The following is a 20,543-nucleotide window of genomic DNA, read 5'->3' as shown; positions in this document are numbered from 1 at the left end:
ATACCGAATTCAAATGTGCAGTCATTACTGCTGTATCACCCACAGATTTGTCTGGCGATACAGCAATGTGTGATTTATTTTATTTATTAACAATAAAACAACAAGCAACAAGTTTATACACTTATAAAATTACAGCAGAAAATCAACCAGAGTAAGTTTTTGGATAATATTATGATGCCTTGTATTGAAATTGTAATTTTTAAAGTTTTCAACTGTGGGTGACAGAAAAAAAACAGATTTTTATATACTCAGTATGATCAGATGTAGTTTATAACTGGTGATATTTACTCAGTTATGTGTCTTTAAATAAACTTAAACGACCTTTACTTCTAACAATTCTATTTGAATGCAAAGGAGTTTACTTTTTTGTTACATTTTAATCATTAACATTCAGTTTCAAATTCCTTTTTAATGTATGATATATAATACTTTCTAAATATTATGTTGGTGGCATCATCTGTTCTGTTTGTTCTGTTGCAGTTGGCCACACCTCTCACTATCTAGCTTCAGCTTTTTTACAAAAGAGACCAAAGAGAAAAAAGTGTCTATCAATGGTAACTATGATTATATGGTTTCCCATGTAAACCCTCCTCGCTGATATGGTAATTTCCTTGAATTAATTATTAATAAAGAAAAAAAAGTACATACGATTTGAATGTTTACTTGCTGTGTATCTCAACCAAGCCTAGACTAATGGTTGAAATATATTATTCAATTATTTTTAATAATGTTACATGTTACAACCCCCATGTTACAGGCCTCTTTAGGATTGCCCTGTGTTCACTTCCAGTATTTATACCTCAGTTTCCAGCACACACAATTGCTAGCTTACACTTAGGCCTGTCAGGATCGTGAAATTGTAGCTGATGATTAAATGCCATACAAATAATTGCAATTAACAATTTAATAGTCTTTTTTCCTTTAACTGTGAAAAATAATTGTGGTCTGCTTAAACAATTGTGATCAAGTTATTATGCCATAATTATGAGAGGCCTTACTTACATTAGCTTCTAAAATCTTGTGCATAGGTTAACTTTAAAGTTAACTTTAAGGCCTTTTTAAAATTTGCCAAATGTCAAAAATTACTGTGAGGCCGAAGAAGGCGATTAAGACCATTTGAAAGTCTCAAACATGTAACTTTTTTACTCTATGAGGAGAAAAATCACATTTTAGCAACCACTTAGGTCCAGATTTGGGACAGTTGAGAAACCATGTCATTGTGCAGTGCCATTTGACCTGCTGGGCCATACTAAAACCCAAGTTTTCAATGTTAAAACTGAATTACAACACACAGTCTACAAACACACGTTTATTTAATTTAGATTCTAGCTAAAATTGCACAGAGAAAAATAATGCAAAAGTGCTAAATTTTGTATCACTTGTTGTCTGATATATAAATGTGGTTAAGAACTGATATAGTGTCATCCAGAAGTAGCTTGAAGATTTCCTCAGCCAATCGTATTTTCACAGTGGTCTGGTCAGCGCTGTAATCCACCCACTGCCTCTCCTCGCTGTGAAGCTCCTGAATCTACAAAGGGATCAAATGAAAACATGAATAATTACAGTATAGATACTTGTAACTATATCAATACTACTAACTGTTATTCATTTAAAAGTTTTAACATAAAAATCTTTGTACAAACCAAGATGTAGTCAACTCTGTCCCTCTTTGCATACCAGTATTTGCACAGTGTTTGCAGCATCTCTGCCATTTGTTGATCAGTGCGCTCCAGATTAAGCACTTTCTGCATTTCCCTTTTCACTGCAGCCTGGATTAAAATAAATATTTGCACATATATATAGTACTGTGCAAAAGTCAGAAATAACCCTTTGTTTATTTAATATCTATTCAAAATAGCCATTAAGTAAAAGTTATTCATGTCTCACAGGAGACATTTCTGAGGAGATTAGATACAAGATAATCCACTTACATAAGGAAAGAGGAAGTCGAAGAAAATAAGTTAAAAACAAGACTCTCTAAAACTAGGTTTTATTAAAATATCATTACAAATATATAGAGAAAATGGGACAACCATGCATAACCTGGTAGACCACCATCAGATAATTAGTAAAAGCTTTTATCTTATAGAGAGGAGAAAATCAAGTTTTTGCTTCAGATCTGAATAAATAGTGTTTCTGTTCATACCTCCATTGTGAGAAGACAACTCAACGCTATGGGTCCGAAAGGTTATGTAGGCATCAAGGAGCCATACTGAAAAATGGACTGGCCTCTCCAAAGATAAGACCTCAAAATTATTTAATGTACTGAATGTAGGGAATTACTTGGATTATGAGAAGCAGAAAATGCAACCAACTTCTAAGACTGAACTTTGGAGGTGTGAAAAATGTTCCAACAGATTTCTTTCAGAAATGAAAACAAGCCTAACAAAAAGAAGGGGAGCTGCACCAAGGATTGGAAACTAAATACTGTGCATTTTAGTAATGTTATTAACATAATTTTTTACTATAGAGTTGTTGTGGCTTCTGTGTTATTGTCTGTTATAAAATGATTTCTGCTTTTTTCCTGATGATGGATAACTACTAACCTGAACTTAATGGACATTTTAATTTTCAAATTAGCCAAATACATAAATGGTGGTCTCTGACTTTTGCACTGTACTTTATTTACATTTCACTTCATTTCCTTTCCTTTAATTTTGCTAACAACTTCTATATGACTTCAGCTCCACCAAGTGTTTGCGATAATAAACACTCCCAGTAAAAACAACTGCTCATGTGCCCTTATGGAATACACTGATGTACAGCAACTGCTCAATTAAAGGAGGAAAACCATTTAAGATAACTGGATATTTTGAGACAATGCAAGACGCCACACCACTCATCAAGTGATTTAAGTGGTTTGGAGTGGAGGAAATTCAACTGATGATATGGCTGGGACGACTAGATCAAAATGTCACTGAGAGCTGGGAGCTATGTTGGAAAACATGTGGAGATATATTTATAATCTTTATAAGAGCATGGCAGGTTAGTCTTATTATCTATCAGTGGCTTCAGTGGCTGTGCTGCATGAGGAGCTTTCACAGTGATGTGGAAGCAAAAGCTGATTCACTACTGGTTTTAAAGGAGAGCTCGACAGACTGCTTAGATGTAAACAAACTCATTCAGAGTGGTTAGATGTGAAAGGGTTTATAGTAGAGAAATAAATGTCTACAACAAAAATAGCCATTTTATTTCCTATTCAAAAGTACCAATGAACCTACATGTCTTCTGATGTAATCGTATTAAGATTAAGTGACACTTTTTAATTCCACAAACAGGGAAATTTCACCTCCGTATTTAACCCATCCGTGAAGTGAAACACCACATACACACACTAGTGAGCACACAGACACACTACGGGGCAGTGAGCACACTTGCCCGGAGCGGTGGGCAGCCCTATCCATGGCGCCCGAGGAGCAATTGGGGGTTAGGTGTCTTGCTCAAGGACACATCAGTCATGGACTGTCTGGGCTAGGAATTGAACCGGCAACCTTCCGGTCACAGGGTCAGTTCCCCAACCTCCAGCCCACGACTGCCTTAAGCTTGCACTATGTATGCAATCTTAAAAAATACGTTTTTGTTATGGACTATTTTGCCTTAGAATTCCCTCTATGTACCTCTCTGACTCAAGTGCATTTAAAAATATATATTTTAGCCCAAAAAACATCTCAAAACTAATTTTAAAACAATGGCCATCACCTAGCGTACTCAATCATTTCATGTAACATCTTTCTGTGAGGGAGATTGTACAGTCATTAAACTCCTCAGTCACCTGGGTCCTATCACCACTACTGTGAATATTCTGACTTGGAAAGTTTCTATAGAGTGAAGGGTTATTACATTTTATTATACAGAAATTTGAAAAATTGGTTGAATTCCCTTTTAAAATTCATTTTAGGTTAACTTGGCAAGCTGACACTAGGAGCCTCTTTCTCAGACTAAGCCTATTCTTGGGACAAACTGCAAAGCCAGTGGTGATCTGCTACTGGAAATCCTTTTTAGTTTAGGCTTAGGTCTAATATGGGTCTGCAAAACTGGGTCTAAATAACATACATGAACAATTACTTCACTTATAAGCAATGTGAAGTAATCATGAAAGTTAAAGAATGGTGTGGTTCTTTCTGATTGCCACTAATACTATTATAATATTTCAAGGATTTCTAAATAGTATGTACTTGATTTCTTGTCTGACCTTACCTTTAAATAGGCCACTGAAATTTTCCCTTTCTGCAGAGCTGACATCACTGACGTTGCCTTTGTTTTCTGGGCAGAATTACTTGTTTCCAATATATTGGCACAAACCTCATGTAGTATATCAGATGCTAAGTGGAACAGGACCTGAAATGAGAGCAGGGTGTCATTTACCTCTGAATAAATAGTGATATACACATGCAAGCCATACATTAATAACAATTCCCATCCCTAGAAAGTAGAAAGTACTAACCTGCCTGTAGCCTTTGCGGCTTTTATCATCAACTAAGTAGCTTGGTGTTTCACAAGCATCAAGTGCAGCTTCATCTGCTTGGCCGCAGAGAGTCTCAACCATGGCATCTACCAGTCTGTACACAATGCTGTGCTCGTGAGGCTGGACCCGTATTTGTGGGGATGTTTCTGGAGGCACCTGATGCCACTGATCCATGAGACATGGCTTGTTAGTTGCAAAGTTGCTGTTTTCCCTTTTCCTAAAACCCTGAGGAAAAAATGTTCAGATCTGTGAGAAAATAAATGTAATTCTGACAAAATGCACAGCTAATTTAATATTCTATGAAGCCATGAATTGGGTTACTTACAGAATCAATAGATTTACTGTCATGCTTAGATTTGATTATCTGTCTATGTCTCTTCCAGGTCTCCTGTACACTCTTCAAAGCATCCGCAAAAATCTCCTCGGTTAATCTCTCTATCAGAACATCAGTCTCCTCAACATGATGCTTTCTCTCCTCATTGTAACAGACAAGCTTATGATTGACCTAAAGTAGAATGAATTCAGTTTTATAAAATGTAAAATACATTGTGCGCATTCACAACATTAGGTACTTCAACAGTTTTGCAGATATACACAGTCCATTCAATTTTTATAACTGCAAAAGATGTAAATATGTTTTCCTGGTTGCTTTGTAATAAGTAAACATATTAATGGCTATGTCTATTGTGAAGAAAATTATATCACACATACGTATTTATGAGAATATTTGTGATAGTGCAACATAGGCAATAATGGCAAAGCCAAAATATTTGATTCCCTTGTTGTGATATCACTTCTCAAACTAGAGGTTCTAAATCGTAACCTGCCAGGATCAGGATCAGTCAGTTTTTCCTCAAAATACACAATCAGCAATCTGCCAATCATCTGTTTTAATTTTACCCAATTAATGTTGAAATGTTATAGATTTTATAGAATTTATAGAGCCTTGCTAGTGACATCCCTTCTTAATAAAAATAATGCATGGCCACAACTCACTAAACCCAGGACCCCAATGTGAGGCCACAAGTTAGTAAGGCGTGGAAACAAGATTGTTAAATTGTGATCACGCTTAGCAAGGTGTGGGAATTAATAAATTATCTTGTATGCCTTTCTAAGTCATGGCTATGACTCTCAGAACTAAGTAGTGACCATGACATCAGAACTTAATGATCCCATTCTCATGCCTTACTAAATTGTGGCTACGACTTAACTATCAGAACTTAATTATCATATTCGCATGCCTTACTAAATTGTGGCTACGACTTAACTATCAGAGCTTAATGATCTCATTCTCATGCCTTACTAAATTGTGGCTACGATTTAACTATCAGAAATTAATTATCATATTCTCATGCCTTACTAAATTGTGGCTACGACTTAACTATCAGAGCTTAATGATCTCATTCTCATGCCTTACTAAATTGTGGCTACGACTTAACTATCAGAACTTAATTATCATATTCGCATGCCTTACTAAATTGTGACAACAACTTAACTATCAGCGCTTAATTATCTTATTCTCATGCCTTACTAAACTGTGGCTACGACTTAACTATCAGAGCTTAATTATCTCATTCTCATGTCTTACTAAATTGTGGTCAGAATATTCCCCATCTCATTCCCATCTTATTTTCATCCTCATCATTAGTAGAAGTAACAATGTGAAAATTCATAATACAAAACTAGGCAAGTTGTCCCCAAACCTTTGACAGGTTATGCATATTTGTTTCACAATAAGAGTCGCTCACCTTTAATGGAGATTTTTCACTGGATCTTGAACCACTTGATAACTCATTGGATGTGTCTCTGGTGGGATCATTTTCACACGGTTCCTGCTGGACTGTCTGTTTTGGAACTGACAGATCACATCCACAGCTTTTGCTGTCCTTGTGCCTCCCTTTTCCATTCTCAGATGGTCTATTCCCGCTTTTCCTATCTTGGCCTTTTGGGGGGTCCTCATCTGAGAAGGTATCTTCATCCACATGAGTATTCAAACCACTGGATTGATCTCTATGCAAATGAGTAACATCTTCTGCTCTGACCAGGACCCCATGGTTCTTTTCACATGTAAAGTACTTCACACCCCTGAAAGTGCCATTGTGGTTTCCACTGGGGGTATCCAGTGCCACGCCAGCCCAGAAACCCCCGGCAAATGCAGTGGATCCCTTATACTTCAGCATGCCTGGTCTTGAGTTGCAGACAAGAACCCTGTCTCCAATGTGAAAGGAGGATAAAGGATCTTCAGTTTCATTACTGTCATCCACAGGAAGAGAGCTGGTGTACTCTGAGCACTCGTCCTGTTCATCCTGCCCTGTGGCCAGTTTAGGAGAAAGGATTTTACATCCATCTCCAATCATAGCATCATTATTTACCTCACTTTCCCCCAGACTCCTTGAGCCTAGACTTCTAGTCTCTCTTCTACTTAAAGACAAGTCCACAGGAAGGTTAGGCAAGTTTTCACTGTTGATGGAAGCATCTTCAATAAAGTCAGGAGGAGCTGGAAGCTCTTCCTCACTAGTCCATGTGATGATCTCAAAGGCGGGTGGAGGAGGTTGTAAACTGTTACTATTTGGTCCTGAACCACCACCTCCTTTAACCAAAGGAGGGAGCTCAGCACTTCCATATGACAAAACCTCATCTACTGGAGAAAGAATCTCTGAGAGGGTGCACTCTGTGGTCATTTCCCTCTCATAATAAGGGATATCATGGCAACCCACCTCATTGCTGGACTGATGGTAAAATGATGGTTCTGAGACCACAATGAACTTTTCAGCGAAGACCAAGGAGCATGTGCTTGCTTCAGTTTTCTCATCATTAAAACCATCTCTCTCTTCTTCAGACCAGGCCAGTGCTTCACTCTGGAGTGAAAAGGGTTCTGATCTATCTTCTGCCTCAGAAAGGCTATCATCACAAGATGGGCTCTCCTCACCTCTTTTCATATTGCTGCTTAGAGCCTGGACCAAATTAGCAATGAGTGGTTTATCTGTGAATGACTCTTTTGTATTGTGCCATATTGGTGTGTAAGCTGTATTTGATTCACGCTTCTTTGTCTCACTGCAAATCTCTTGGTTATTGTTGAACATCAATACAGTTTGTGACCGTTGGTTGTTCTCCACATTGACAGTCGAATTATCGGTTATTACTTGACCACAGTCTGTATCATCTGAGGCGGAATATGTCTTCAAAGCCTCTTGAAGCTTAATTTCTCTCTGTTCTCTGGGTTTTTGATGGCTATCTTCATAATCATAGGGTAGGTCTTCCTCTATGTCAGATGACAAACTGGACACAATAGGAGCCCTATCAGTGAGTCCACAACTAGTTTGGTTGTGTTGTCCTGAGGTGAAATGCTGCACATTCTTGATAGGCTTCCAAGTGACTTCAGTTGGGTATTGTATTCTTTCCCCTGAGTATACTTCACTGCTTTTGGGTGGGGTCACTTTCTCATGATGTTGCCCTTTATGCAAAGGGCTTTGGATGCTCTTCTCAGGCTCATGCTCTGGAAGGACAAACTTTAATAAGTAAAAATTACAAGTGTGTCATCATTAAAATGGAAAATTCAAATATACAGTACTGTAGAAAAGTCAGAGACCACCTTTCATTTACATAATTTCCAGTCAAACACTTCTGTATTTCTCAGTGCCAGGAAAAAAAAAGTATTTAGTGTTTTTCCATTCTTTCAATTTTTCTGCTTTCAATTTTTCAAAGAAATCTGCAGGGATATTTTCCACACCTCCAAAGTTCAGCCTTAGAAGTTGGTTGCATTTTCTGTTTCTCACATTCCAAATAATCTCAAGCACATTCAGTGATGTTGAGGTCTGGACTCTGGGTTGGCCAGTCCATTGTTCTGAAAACACCACTGGCTTCTTTGTTTGATTTTTTGTGGCACTATATTTTGAGTGGCCCTTTTAGATTAAACAAACGCTCAACGTACTATCAGTAATATGTGAAAACATATGAGAGTTAGGATTAGGTTTTGGGTTGAGGTTAAGGTTAGGATTAGGGCCAGGGTGAGGGTTAGGTTTGGTAAGGTTAGGTTTTGAGTAATGGAAGTAACATAATAACAGTACATCTACTTAATGTAAGTAATGTATCAACAAAACATCTACAAGATATTTATTTATATGTATTCAGATGCTTCATTATTGCTACTTCACTGGTATGTTGTTGATGTGTTACTGATAGTCTGTTAAGAGTTTATTAATCATCTACAAAGGACCACTCCTAATAAAGTGTTACAGATTCTTTTTTGCCTATTCCATTTTATCAGTAAGGGCTCCTTGACATCTCCACGTTCAGGCTGATAGTCTTGAGTTGTTGTCTTCTCATAGTGGAAGGATGGATCTGTGGATTTTTTCACATCTGAAGTAAGAGTGGAGCTTGATTTCCGCACAAAGATGAAAGCTCTGAGTGCTGTTTATCTCATGGTGACAGTTTTGGTGGTTTACACAGGTCACATTTGTTCCACTTTCTCTTTATCTTACAATAATTTTTTGGACTGCAGATTTAGAAACGTCTGTTTTTTTCAGGTATATTTATATGACTTTTTTCTTCCTTAGATGGGGTTATCCGAAAAATATCTTGAAAACATCCTGAAACTTGTACTTGGCTGTGTTGGCTGGGAATTAAGTAAATGAGGGGTCATTTGAAGAGGAAGATTTCTTAAATATCGTGGTCAAATTTGGCTACATTACAGGTTGTGTTGCTGTTCTTTGTGTAGATAAAGCAAGTCAGCCTAGTACAGTGAGAGGACTGAATCATTCAACTCATAGTATGAGTCAGCAAAAATGCTGGATGTAGGCAGTAAATCAGCACTCACAATGAACTATGGCCCTGTCAACAATAACTTGGGAAAGGTTGTCAAATTTTCAAATGGAAATCAACAGTGCAGTGTGGCTACTCCTCAGTTAAAATAGAAAAAAAGACATTGTTACTTTTTTTGATATAATATTAACCACTGTGAAACATCCATTTAACCATAGTAGTGACAGCTGTTTAATTGGTGTAGGACTTTCCACTTCCACATTCCACATCAAGTTTGATGTTAAAAGGTGCACTGCAGGGAAATTTACAGACTACTTGTTGTATTTGCCGTATAGTCATTGTATTTGCTATTCAAATCGGAAAACAGTGACTTCCATACCTTCTAGTTATTTCATGTCATTATATATAATATTATATATAATGTTGTTAATGGTAAAACATTGAAAGCAAACAGTGAACTGATTAAGTGGGTTTTAAGAAGAAATTTCTTTCGTAAGAACAACTGGCAAATGAGGCCCAATGTATTAGGCATTAGGCAGCATATTTGTTACTTCCACTTCATGCCATAAGTATTTATGCGAGGTAGCATTAAATTCTGTGCCTGGTTCCTGTTGCCACCTCTCTGAACAATTCTGACTTGGTAAGTTTCTCTCGATTGGAGAGCTTCACATCAAACCACTCTGACTGACATTTGACCATTTAATTTTATAGAAATTTGTGAAAAAAAACATGTTAGATTCCCCTTTAAATACTTCACTCACCATAAGCATGAGCTTTAGAATCTTCCTTCGATGGTTCATGCTGATGTGAAGGCTTTCCATCTTCACTTTTCACTTTTCTCTCAGCATGATGAAGAGGCTGACTTCGATGACTGTATGCTAAGAAGCGCTTGGGGTCACATGACTCTTTGGAACCTGCTGTCTGTTGTAGAGTTTCTTGCTCTGTTTGGATTTGTTCTCCTGAACTTCTCTTCCTTCCAAAGCTCCATACTTCATCTGACGTCAGGAGCCTCCTCAGACCTGCTTTAGTCAAAAATCTGCAGAAACAAAACAAAAGTTAGTGCTTGCTCTGCTGAATCAGGATCAGCCCGGGCCTTATCCCAGCGGCTTCACGTTGTGGCGGGATGGGATCAGATTATCGAGACGAGTGCTACTTAGAACGGCTTCATCATCCCACATGAAAGACGGCATTGATCTCGAGAAATGCCCTGTGCTCTGGTGGAATCCCTGGGGTCTTTTTCCCCCTGCTAAGTCCTCATTATGTAATGTAGACACACTCTCAGAAAGAAGGCCATGCATGTGAAGTAGAGAGTGTGAGGTAGACAGGAAGAGAGAGAGAGATGTGTACAGACAGAAAGAGAGAGAAATGTCTTCCACCTACCCTGGCCTGTTCATGGCTGGCATAGTGGCATCACAGTGCCAGCAGAGCCACAGAAGAAGCAAACAGGCGGAGGTACAGTAGACTGTCCTCCTTCAGGTCCTTGCAGCCACTCCCCACTAAATCTTCACTCGCAGTCCCATCTGAGTGATGTGTGAGCAGAGAGAGAGCAAGCGAAACAGCCTGCATCCCTCTCTACAGCTGTGCCCTCTTTTCCCTTTCAATATCCTCTCCTCTGGCTCGCTCCCCCCTCTTTCTCTCTGGGTCTCTCTCTTGCTCGCTCTCTGTCTCTCTCCCTGTGTCCAATCGCTCTGCCTCCCTTTCCCATACAGCCCCCCTCCGTCCTCTCTCTCTCTAAGCTTCCCTCCATATCTCACTCCCCCCCCCTCTGTCTCTCTCTCTCTCTCTCTCTCTCTCTCTCTCTCTATCTATCTTTCAGGGTAATTACTCTGAGTGCTGCATTGTAACAATGATAGAGTACAGTGCACGCCAAAGACAGACAACAAGCCTATGATATTCGCATCCTGTACTGTACTGCAACCTCATGGCTCAGAAAAAAAGAAAACATGCTGTGTGTCATACTCTGCAGCCTTGGCATATGCTAAATGCTGCACTGCAGTATTTCCTAAATCCCTAAGCTGGTGCACATAAAAATACACCAGAGCTGGCATCAATGGGTCCTGTATATCAGCGATAAATGGTAAATAACTCTCAAGTGTTTAAAGCATGACAATAGAAGTGAATTGTCGCAGACTTGCCTCCCCTGCTTTCCAGGCGACTTATCTCTGCTTCCGGCAGCATGTATAATCCCAGGCTTGGTGATAAAACTCTTTGCCTCCTGTGGAAAATAAGAAGCAATAACACAACATGGTTCTGTAAGATGTAAGTACATCTCAGCGCAGCACCTGGACAATCCAGCTGTCCTGCCCCAGTCCTTCACCCCAGTACAGTGACAGCACTTAAGGCCAGTTGTGTGGTGACCTTCATTAAGACAGGCACTAGCTGCGGGGCAGGATGTCAGTGGAAGGCAGAGTGATGGCAGTTGCTGGAGAGTAGTTACCAGAGCCGGAGCTGCGTCCACGGGCCTAGTGTCAGTCTCTGCCTCAGCCTGCTTCTGCAGCACTTCTCTAAAGTGAGTAGCCGACTTCTTGATGTTCAGGATGTCCCTCTGATGGCAAAGCAGCAGCCGGCGCTGCTGCCGTCCACATTTATATACATTACGCCAGTGGTGGATTTCTGCCTGGTAATTACAGAGATGGTGATAACTGTTGTGTATCACTGCTGTCATAAAAAATGCTTTTATTTTTTTTTTTACACCCATGTACACCATAGTTCAATCATTTCATGTACAATGGACCAATATATTGCTGCTGTCAGAACAAAACCTCGTATCTCAGTTACCTCCTTTTTCAGTTTTTGACATAATTTGAAAATGTACGTTGCCTTTTACACTGTTTATAAATGTCATGATGAATCGACCAAAATAAATGATCTAGAATAACTTGGAAAGACGTCTAGTTCCATTGACTTACATTAAAAGTAAAGTATGTTTTTTTCCTTCTCCTGTAAATTTACATTTTGGAGATACAAGGTTTTGTTCCGACAACAGCGATATATTGTTCAAAAATTACATTAACAGAGCTTTTCTTTCACCTATAAAGTTAATGCTTTAAAAGGCATGTTGCTATTTGACTTATGTCAGTGGAATATAAAATAAACAAAACTTATGAAATCATCAACAATGCATAACTCTTAATGCTGCCAAGCATGTTGCTTTCACCTGCTCCTGTCTCAGCCTGCTCACTACTTCCTCCTGCTTCCGCTTGATTTCAGCAAGTGAGTTGTCCTCTGATGAAACCTGCCTGATAGAGAAGCAATAGACCATATTATGTAATAATATTATTGCAAACCTGAAGTAGTTGGTCAGTTGCACTTAAAGCATTACACATTATGGCTTGTAGGAGTTTCCTTCTGCATAGATTGCGTTTGAATTGTCCTCTAAGTTGGTTGAATTAGTTAACAATGCTTGAGACATACTGGCATGGGGCAAGTTTTGTCAGCTTAACATGTAAAATGCACACATGCTTAACATTATATATTTAATCCCTTAAACCCCAGGCTTTTTATTCAGTTATTAGTCTTAAACTTATTATTATGAAGTCTAAGAGTCTAATTTATTACACTGTGAATTGCCATTAGCTGTCAATTATTAATAACAATCCTAACAGGTTCTCAAAAAGTTTTGAGACTTTTATTGATTTAAGATTGTCCAAATTGTTCCACTTGTTATTATTCTACTAAATATTGTTTTAAATAGTGTACTGCAAATTGTTGTGTTCACGTCTTTGCACTTCAAAAATCAACAAAATATATAATTTGGCCAGGAGTACCGAAACGTTCACATAAGACTGTACATGTGATTTCCACATATTTAGGATTGTACACTTAACCTCTTTATTCAGTAATGTTAGAATTTATACTTACAAATACTTACTACTTATTCAGTAACAACTATGAATATTTTTTCACTGCAATAAAACTATTACATAAGTTATATAGTTATTAGAGTGAGGGGCTGATGAACTGTATTAACACACATATGGATTCTTTAAAGGTTAAAGGAAAGAATTCTGTCCATTTTCTAACATTAAGTGAAACAAACTTGCCCTCAATTTAATCAAAGGCCCCTATATATGTTAAATATACTGTAGGTGTATTTGTCACAAAATTCATATAAAAAGATAAATATGAAATATGTTACATATGATGGACCCTCACAGGACCAACACAGAGCAGGTACTATTGGGTGGTGTCTAATCCACACATACCAGTGCAACACACACTGACTTGCCACCATCACATCAGTAGAACTATAAAGTGCACTTATATGGTAAGTGGAGCTGATAAAATAGACACTGAGTGTAAAAACAACGAGATGGTTTTAATATGATGGCTGAAGTTTATGTTAGTTGTAGCTACAGAATAATCTGTAGTAGTAAATGAATGTGTTAAGATTGGTGAATAATAATAAAGGACTATGTGTATTAGATTTTTTTGGCAGCTGCTATGAATCTAATATTAAAAGATGAGTTATATGAGTTATGAAAGTGAAGAATTGGACTGTGACCTACATACAGGTTCCTTAGAGTTTAAGCTATTAAATGAAAGGATTTGGTCAATTTTCTAATGGACTGAACTCTTTTATTCTACTTTCATTCTTATTCTAATGCATTCTTTGCTCTCTACTGTATTAATAGGCCTTTTAATGCATGTTATTGTAACATACTCACTTCTTGCAGTGCTCCAGCCATGCCAGCTCAGCCTGTGTCCTCTCCCACAGTGCTTTCTCTCGAAGCCTGAAGAGAGCGCTATGCTGGCGGGCTCTCAGCTCCTCTTCCCGGAGGAACTGCTGGCTCTGGGCCAGTGAGAGGTGGCGCTGGAGCTGACTCTGACTGTACGCCTCACTCAGCTCACTCCACTGCACACGGCCAGTAATGCACGAAAGAGACAGCAAGGTGCGTCACACACACTCAAATGCACTTGACTCTCACAAGCTCTGATGCTCATCTGCAATTTCTATCCACTCATACTATAAACAGACTATGAACTACCTTACAAACTCTCTTATTTAAGGTAAAATTTGTATTCATTGTGATGACCGTTGTACCCCACACCCTGCTGTTTTTAGTGTGCATACATATTTTATAAGACATTAAGCATAATGATGTTGGAAAGAGATTTGATTTATATAGAGTCAGCTCCATTATTTTTGGGACCCTTGGTAAAGATGGGTAAGCAGTGAAAAAAAAACCCATCTCATGATTATTGGCACATGGCTTTTGTAACGAGGAGTGAGGAGGTGGACGCATGTGCTGAGTAAAGCGAGTAGTCAGAACACGGCCAACACGGGCCGAATGGGGGACAGACATGACAGAATACAACCACGGAACACAAATCCAAACACTTCCAACAGAACATTCAAACAAATCAAACAGCACATACATCAAACAAAGACCAGCCAACACAAGGGGCAAACACAGGGCTTAAATACAAACAGGGTTAATGAGGGACAGGCGGAAACACAGGTGGGAACAATCAGGAGCGCAGTCACAAAACAAGGGGCCGGACTGGGGATCAAAACAGAAAACACGTGGACTAGACCAAAACACAAACACGAACACATGGACAGGAATGGGAGGGCCAATCGTGACAGCTTTGTTAATTTTATATTACTTTCTGCTACCTCCCTTTGACAGCACAGCAGCAATGACTTTCATCCTATAGCACTTAATGAGACTAAAAAATACCATCACATAGGTTTTTAATGGAGTTTAGCTGAGGGGAATGGGATGGCCAAAGCTTGATTCTATGGTCATGGAACCATTGTTGTGCAGATCTGGGGGTATATTGTCCGGCTGGAGGATCCAATCATGACCCAGTTTTAACTTCCCGGCAGACACAGCCAATTATTTTCAAATGTCCTGGTACTTCTTGGAGACTGTGGTATATTCTAGGTTTCTCCTTTGGCCTTTGGAGGAATAACAGCCCCAAACCATCACAAATCCCTCCTCAATCTTTGGGAATGAAATGGGGATGAAGTTATTTTCTGTATGACCATTCTTCTCGTGCAATTATTCTGTTAATATTTTCTTCTGAAAAGTTACTTATTGCATTTTAAATGATTACAAAATTCTCAACTTTATTCTCACTGCCTGCTTCAGTCCACTGCGATTCGCATAATCTCCCAAGCACTCGTAAATATGTCAACTACTGAGGAGATTGTCAGTTTGATCATTCTCATAAAGATCTCAGTAGTGCTGAGGTAAATATTTGCCTCATCGCATTGATTTATCAGTCAACTCAAGCTTTAGCAGAGCTCAGTAATGCTAAGATTAATTATTGATCATCACAGTGATTTATCAGTCTACTCAGGCTTTAGCAGCGCTGTGTAACACTGAGATTAATAACTGATCATCACATTGATTTTTCAGGCTACTCAGGCTTTAGCAGGAAGTTCAGTGTTTATAAAGAACCCGTTAATCAAGTTCCTATTCAGAATTTGTCTAACAAACATGTTTGTTCTACCAAGGGGGCCAATAATTATAGAGCTGACTACTTTAAGACCGTATGGTATACCTGTTATTGCAGAGCAACATATATAATGTAATAAATAGGTCTGGCATCCTCCATTACAGTGTAATGATAGTGTTACCTTACTGGTTGAGTCAGTGCTTTCACTGTAGTCACTCTTCGCTGATGTGCCCTGAATTGTGGCCTGTTCACGCTGTATAGTACACGTCTCCGCAGCTGGACATGCCCACTGATCTACAATACATTTACAGTTTCATACTGTCTTCATTTATTATCTTTTTGTCATTTCAAATTGTGTTTTTTTAATGATCACCAATAGACCGCCAAAAATAAAATGTAAAGATAGAAAATTGGCAACTATTGGCAACTCCACCCATCCATCCATTATCTTCTGCTTCTCCGGGGTTCGGGTTACAGGGGCAGCATCAAGCAATGAGGCCCAGACCTCCCTTTCCCCAGCCACTTCCACTAGCACTCCAAGGGGGATTCCAAGGCGCTCCCAGGCCAGCTGGGCAATATAGTCACGCCAGCGTGTCCTGGGTCTTCCCCGGGGTCTCCTCCCAGGTGGACTTGCATGTGACACCTCCCGAGGGAGGCGTCCAGGAGGCATCCTAACCAGATGCCTGAACCACCTCAGCTGGCTCCTCTCGACGTGAAGAAGCAGCGGCTCTACTCGGAGTCCCTCCCGGATGACCGAACTTCTCACCCTATCTCTAAGGGAGAGTCCAGACACCCTGCGGAGGACACTTATTTCGGCCGCTTGTATTCGCAATCTTATTCTTTCGGTCATTACCCAAAGCTCATGACCATAGGTGAGGGTGGGAACGTAGATCGACCGGAAAATCGAGAGCTTGCCTTGCCTTGTGGCTCAGCTCTTTCTTTACCACAACAGACCGGTAAAGAGCCCGCATCACTGCTGACCCAGCACCAATCCGCCTGTCAATCTCCCGCTCCCTTGTACCATCACTCGTGAACAAGACCCCGAGATACTTGAACTCCTCCACTTGAGGCAACTAAGTTGCAAAAATAGCGTTTTTATTCTTTCTTTTGTGAAGTCACAAAAATGAACACATTTACACATATCTGGCTATTCAATCTGCAGCAGTTTGGCCTGCCAATTCAGTCTGAAGACATAAAGACTGCTGCTTGGACTGCTTTTGAATGAGGCAGAATTAGGGCTGAATGGTTCGGGTAAAATATGTAATTACAGTCTGACCAATATCAAAATGAACATTTTCTATAAATTAAGGTCCAGAGCTCTAGCATTTCTACTTCTTCTGGCTTGAGGACTGAATATGCAATGTACTGTGTCAGATTTATATCTGACTGATCTAATTCATCCACAGGTGGTTTCCAAGGTCTAGGTTATTAGGTTAAATGTCCCAAGCTTAAAAGTGTTAAGGCAGTATTGTTGAAAATGTTGGCTATAATTAAAATAGTGGCATTTGCAATTTTAAAATTGCACTCTTTCAAATTGTAGTTTCAATAAAATGATTAATCTCTCAGCCAAAGGCACAATACAGGGCATCAACCCACTGTTTATATACATATATCCTACTTAAATGTACAGTAACAGTCTGTTTAATTCTAAGGAATAAAGAGAGGTTGAAAAATGATCACATCCAAATGAATTATTAGAAAAGAACATGAAAGTAATAATGTATCTCAGAGAAAAGTTGTAAAACAAAAGACCATGTACAAAAAATGTAGAATATGGGCCCTTTACAGTGATTTAAAAGATCTGTTTTCCACAGTCTACCTACTTTTCAACAATAATTGTGTTGATGTACTACAGTATATTTCATTAATATGGTAATTATGTCCATCCATCCATTATCTAGCCCAGACCTCCCTTTCCCCAGCCACTTCCACCAGCTCTCCAAGGGGGATTCCGAGGCGCTCCCAGGCCAGCTGGGCGATATAGTCGCGCCAGCGTGTCCTGGGTCTTCCCCGGGGTCTCCTCCCAGGTGGACTCGCCTGTGACACCTCCCGAGGGAGGCGTCCAGGAGGCATCCTAACCAGATGCCCGAACCACCTCAGCTGGCTCCTCTCGACGTGAAGAAGCAGCGGCTCTACTCCGAGTCCTTCCCGGATGACTGAACTTCTCACCCTATCTCTAAGGGAGAGTCCAGACACCCTGCGGAGGAAACTCATTTCGGCCGCTTGTATTCGCGATCTTATTCTTTCGGTCATTACCCAAAGCTCATGACCATAGGTGAGGGTGGGAACGTAGATCGACCGGTAAATCGAGAGCCTTGCCTTATGGCTCAGCTCTTTCTTTACCACAACAGACCGGTAAAGAGCCCGCATCACTGCTGACCCAGCACCAATCCGCCTGTCAATCTCCCGCTCCCTTGTACCATCACTCGTGAACAAGACCCCGAGATACTTGAACTCCTCCACTTGAGGCAAGAGCCTATCCCCGACCCAGAGAGGGCTCTCCACCCTTTTCCGCCTGAGAACCATGGTCTCGGATTTAGAGGTACTGATTCTCATCCCAGCCGCTTCACACTCGGCTGCAAACCGATCCAGCGAAAGCTGAAGTTCGCGGCCTGATGTCCCCAATAGGACCACATCATCTGCAAACAGCAGTGATGTGACCCTGAGGTCACCAAACCGGACACCCTCCATCCCTTGACTGCGCCTAGAAATTCTATCCATAAAAATTATGAATAGAATCGGTGACAAAGGGCAGCCCTGACGGAGTCCAACTCTCACTGGGAACGAGTCTGACTTACTGCCGGCTATGCGAACCAAACTCCAGCTTTGTTTGTACAGGGCCTGAATGGCTCGTAGCAAAGAGCCATGTACCCCGTACTCCCGAAGCACCTCCCACAGAATACCCCGGGGAACACAGTCGAATGCCTTCTCCAGATCCACAAAGCACATGTGGACTGGTTGGGCAAACTCCCATGAACCCTCCAGAATCCTGGAGAGGGTGAAGAGTTGGTCCAGTGTTCCACGACCAGGGCGGAACCCGCACTGTTCCTCCTGGATCCGAGGTTCGACTATAAGCCGGACTCTCTTCTCCAGTACCCCTGCATAGACCTTGCCAGGGAGGCTGAGGAGTGTGATTCCCCTGTAGTTGGAACACACCCTCCGGTCCCCTTTTTTAAAAAGAGGCACCACCACCCCAGTCTGCCAAGCCAGTGGCACCACCCCCGATGTCCACGCAATGTTGAAAAGACATGTCAGCCAAGACAGCCCCACAACATCCAGAGCCTTGAGGAACTCAGGGCGGATCTCATCCACCCCTGGAGCCTTGCCACCAAGGAGCTTCTTAACTACCTTAGCGACTTCGGCCTCAGTAATGGACAAGCCTATTCCCATGTCCCCAGACTCAGCCTCCTCACTGGAGAACGTGTCGGTGGGATTGAGAAGGTCCTCAAAGTATTCCTTCCACCGCCCAATGACGTCTTCAGTTGAAGTCAGCAGCACACCATCTCCACTATATACAGTGCTAGTGGCACACTGCTTTCCCCTTCTGAGTCGCCTGACAGTTTGCCAGAATCTTTTCGGAGCCGACTTAAAGTCAGTTTCCAAGGCCTCACCAAACTCCTCCCATACACGGGTTTTTGCCTTGGCAACAACTGAAGCCGCAGATCGCTTGGCCTGTCGATACCTGCCAGCTGCCTCTGGTGTCCCACAGGCCAACCATGCCCGGTAGGACTCCTTCTTCAGCTTGACGGCATCTCTCACCTGGGGTGTCCACCACCGGGTTCGAGGATTACCGCCCCGACAGGCACCAACTACCTTACGGCCACAGCTACAGTCAGCCGCTTCAGCAATGGAGGAACGGAACATGGCCCATTCTGAGTCAATGTCCCCCACCTCCCCCGATATCTGGTCAAAGTTCTGACGGAGGTGTGAGTTGAAGATCAATCTGACAGGTTCTTCTGCTAGACGTTCCCAGCAAACCCTCACTATGCGTTTGGGCTTGCCTGGTCTGACCGGCATCTTCCCCCACCACCTGATCCAACTCACCACCAGGTGGTGATCAGTTGACAGCTCAGCTCCTCTCTTTACCCGAGTGTCCAAAACACATGGCCGCAAGTCCGATGACACAACTACAAAGTCAATCATTGAACTGCGGCCTAGGGTGTCCTGGTGCCATGTGCACTTATGGACATCCTTGTGTTCAAACATGGTGTTCGTGATGGACAAACTGTGGTTTGCACAGAAGTCCAAAAACTGAACACCACTCGGGTTCAGATCAGAGAGGCCATTCCTCCCAATCACACCACTCCAGGTCTCACTGTCATTGCCCACGTGAGCGTTGAAGTCCCCCAGTAGGACAATAGAGTCTCCAGGAGGAGCACTTTCAAGCACCCTTCCCAAGGACTCTAAGAAGGCTGGGTACTCTGAACTGCTGTTCGGTGCATAAGCACAGACAACAGTCAGGACCCGTTCCCCAACCCGAAGGCGTAGGGAAGCTACCCTCTCGTCCACCGGAGAAAACCCCAACATACAGGCACCGAGTCGAGGGGCTATGAGAAAGCCCACACCTGCCCGCCGCCTCTCACCATGGGCAACTCCAGAAAAGAATAAAGTCCAGCCCCTCTCAAGGAGATTGGACCCAGAGCCCAAGCTGTGTGTTGAGGTGAGCCCGACTATATCTAGCCGGTATCTCTCAACCTCGCGCACCAACTCAGGCTCCTTCCCCGCCAGTGAGGTAACGTTCCAAGTTCCAAAAGCCAGTTTCAGCAACCGAGGATCAGAACGCCAAGGCCCACGCCTTCGGACACTGCCCGATCCACAACGCACCGAACCCCTACTACTGCCCCTCCCATTGGTGGTGGGTCGATGGGAGGGGGGACTCATGTAACTCCTTTGGGCTGGGCCCGGCCGG

The 20,543-nt window shown here is 41.4% G+C and overlaps 1 protein-coding gene across 1 annotated transcript; it reads right to left on the bottom strand.

The window, feature by feature from the left end:
- Nucleotides 1-749: 749 nt before the first annotated feature.
- LOC108423594 (centrosome-associated protein 350) lies at nucleotides 750-14,122 on the bottom strand. Its single transcript, XM_037531424.1, has 11 exons — nucleotides 13,894-14,122; nucleotides 12,384-12,465; nucleotides 11,664-11,843; nucleotides 11,362-11,441; nucleotides 9,988-10,262; nucleotides 6,214-7,961; nucleotides 4,791-4,970; nucleotides 4,445-4,690; nucleotides 4,198-4,338; nucleotides 1,644-1,769; nucleotides 750-1,528 (listed from the first exon to the last, which is right to left on the bottom strand). The coding sequence occupies exons 6-11, from the start codon at nucleotides 7,546-7,548 to the stop codon at nucleotides 1,376-1,378; spliced, it is 2,181 nt and encodes a 726-aa protein (XP_037387321.1). The 5' UTR covers nucleotides 7,549-7,961; nucleotides 9,988-10,262; nucleotides 11,362-11,441; nucleotides 11,664-11,843; nucleotides 12,384-12,465; nucleotides 13,894-14,122; the 3' UTR covers nucleotides 750-1,375.
- Nucleotides 14,123-20,543: the final 6,421 nt, after the last annotated feature.

The sequence above is a fragment of the Pygocentrus nattereri genome, chromosome 20 (genome assembly GCF_015220715.1).
Source record: "Pygocentrus nattereri isolate fPygNat1 chromosome 20, fPygNat1.pri, whole genome shotgun sequence".
NCBI classification, from domain to species: Eukaryota; Metazoa; Chordata; class Actinopteri; order Characiformes; family Serrasalmidae; genus Pygocentrus; species Pygocentrus nattereri.
The sequence above is the reverse complement of the archived record's forward strand: the minus strand, read 5'-3'. Positions and strand labels throughout refer to the sequence as shown.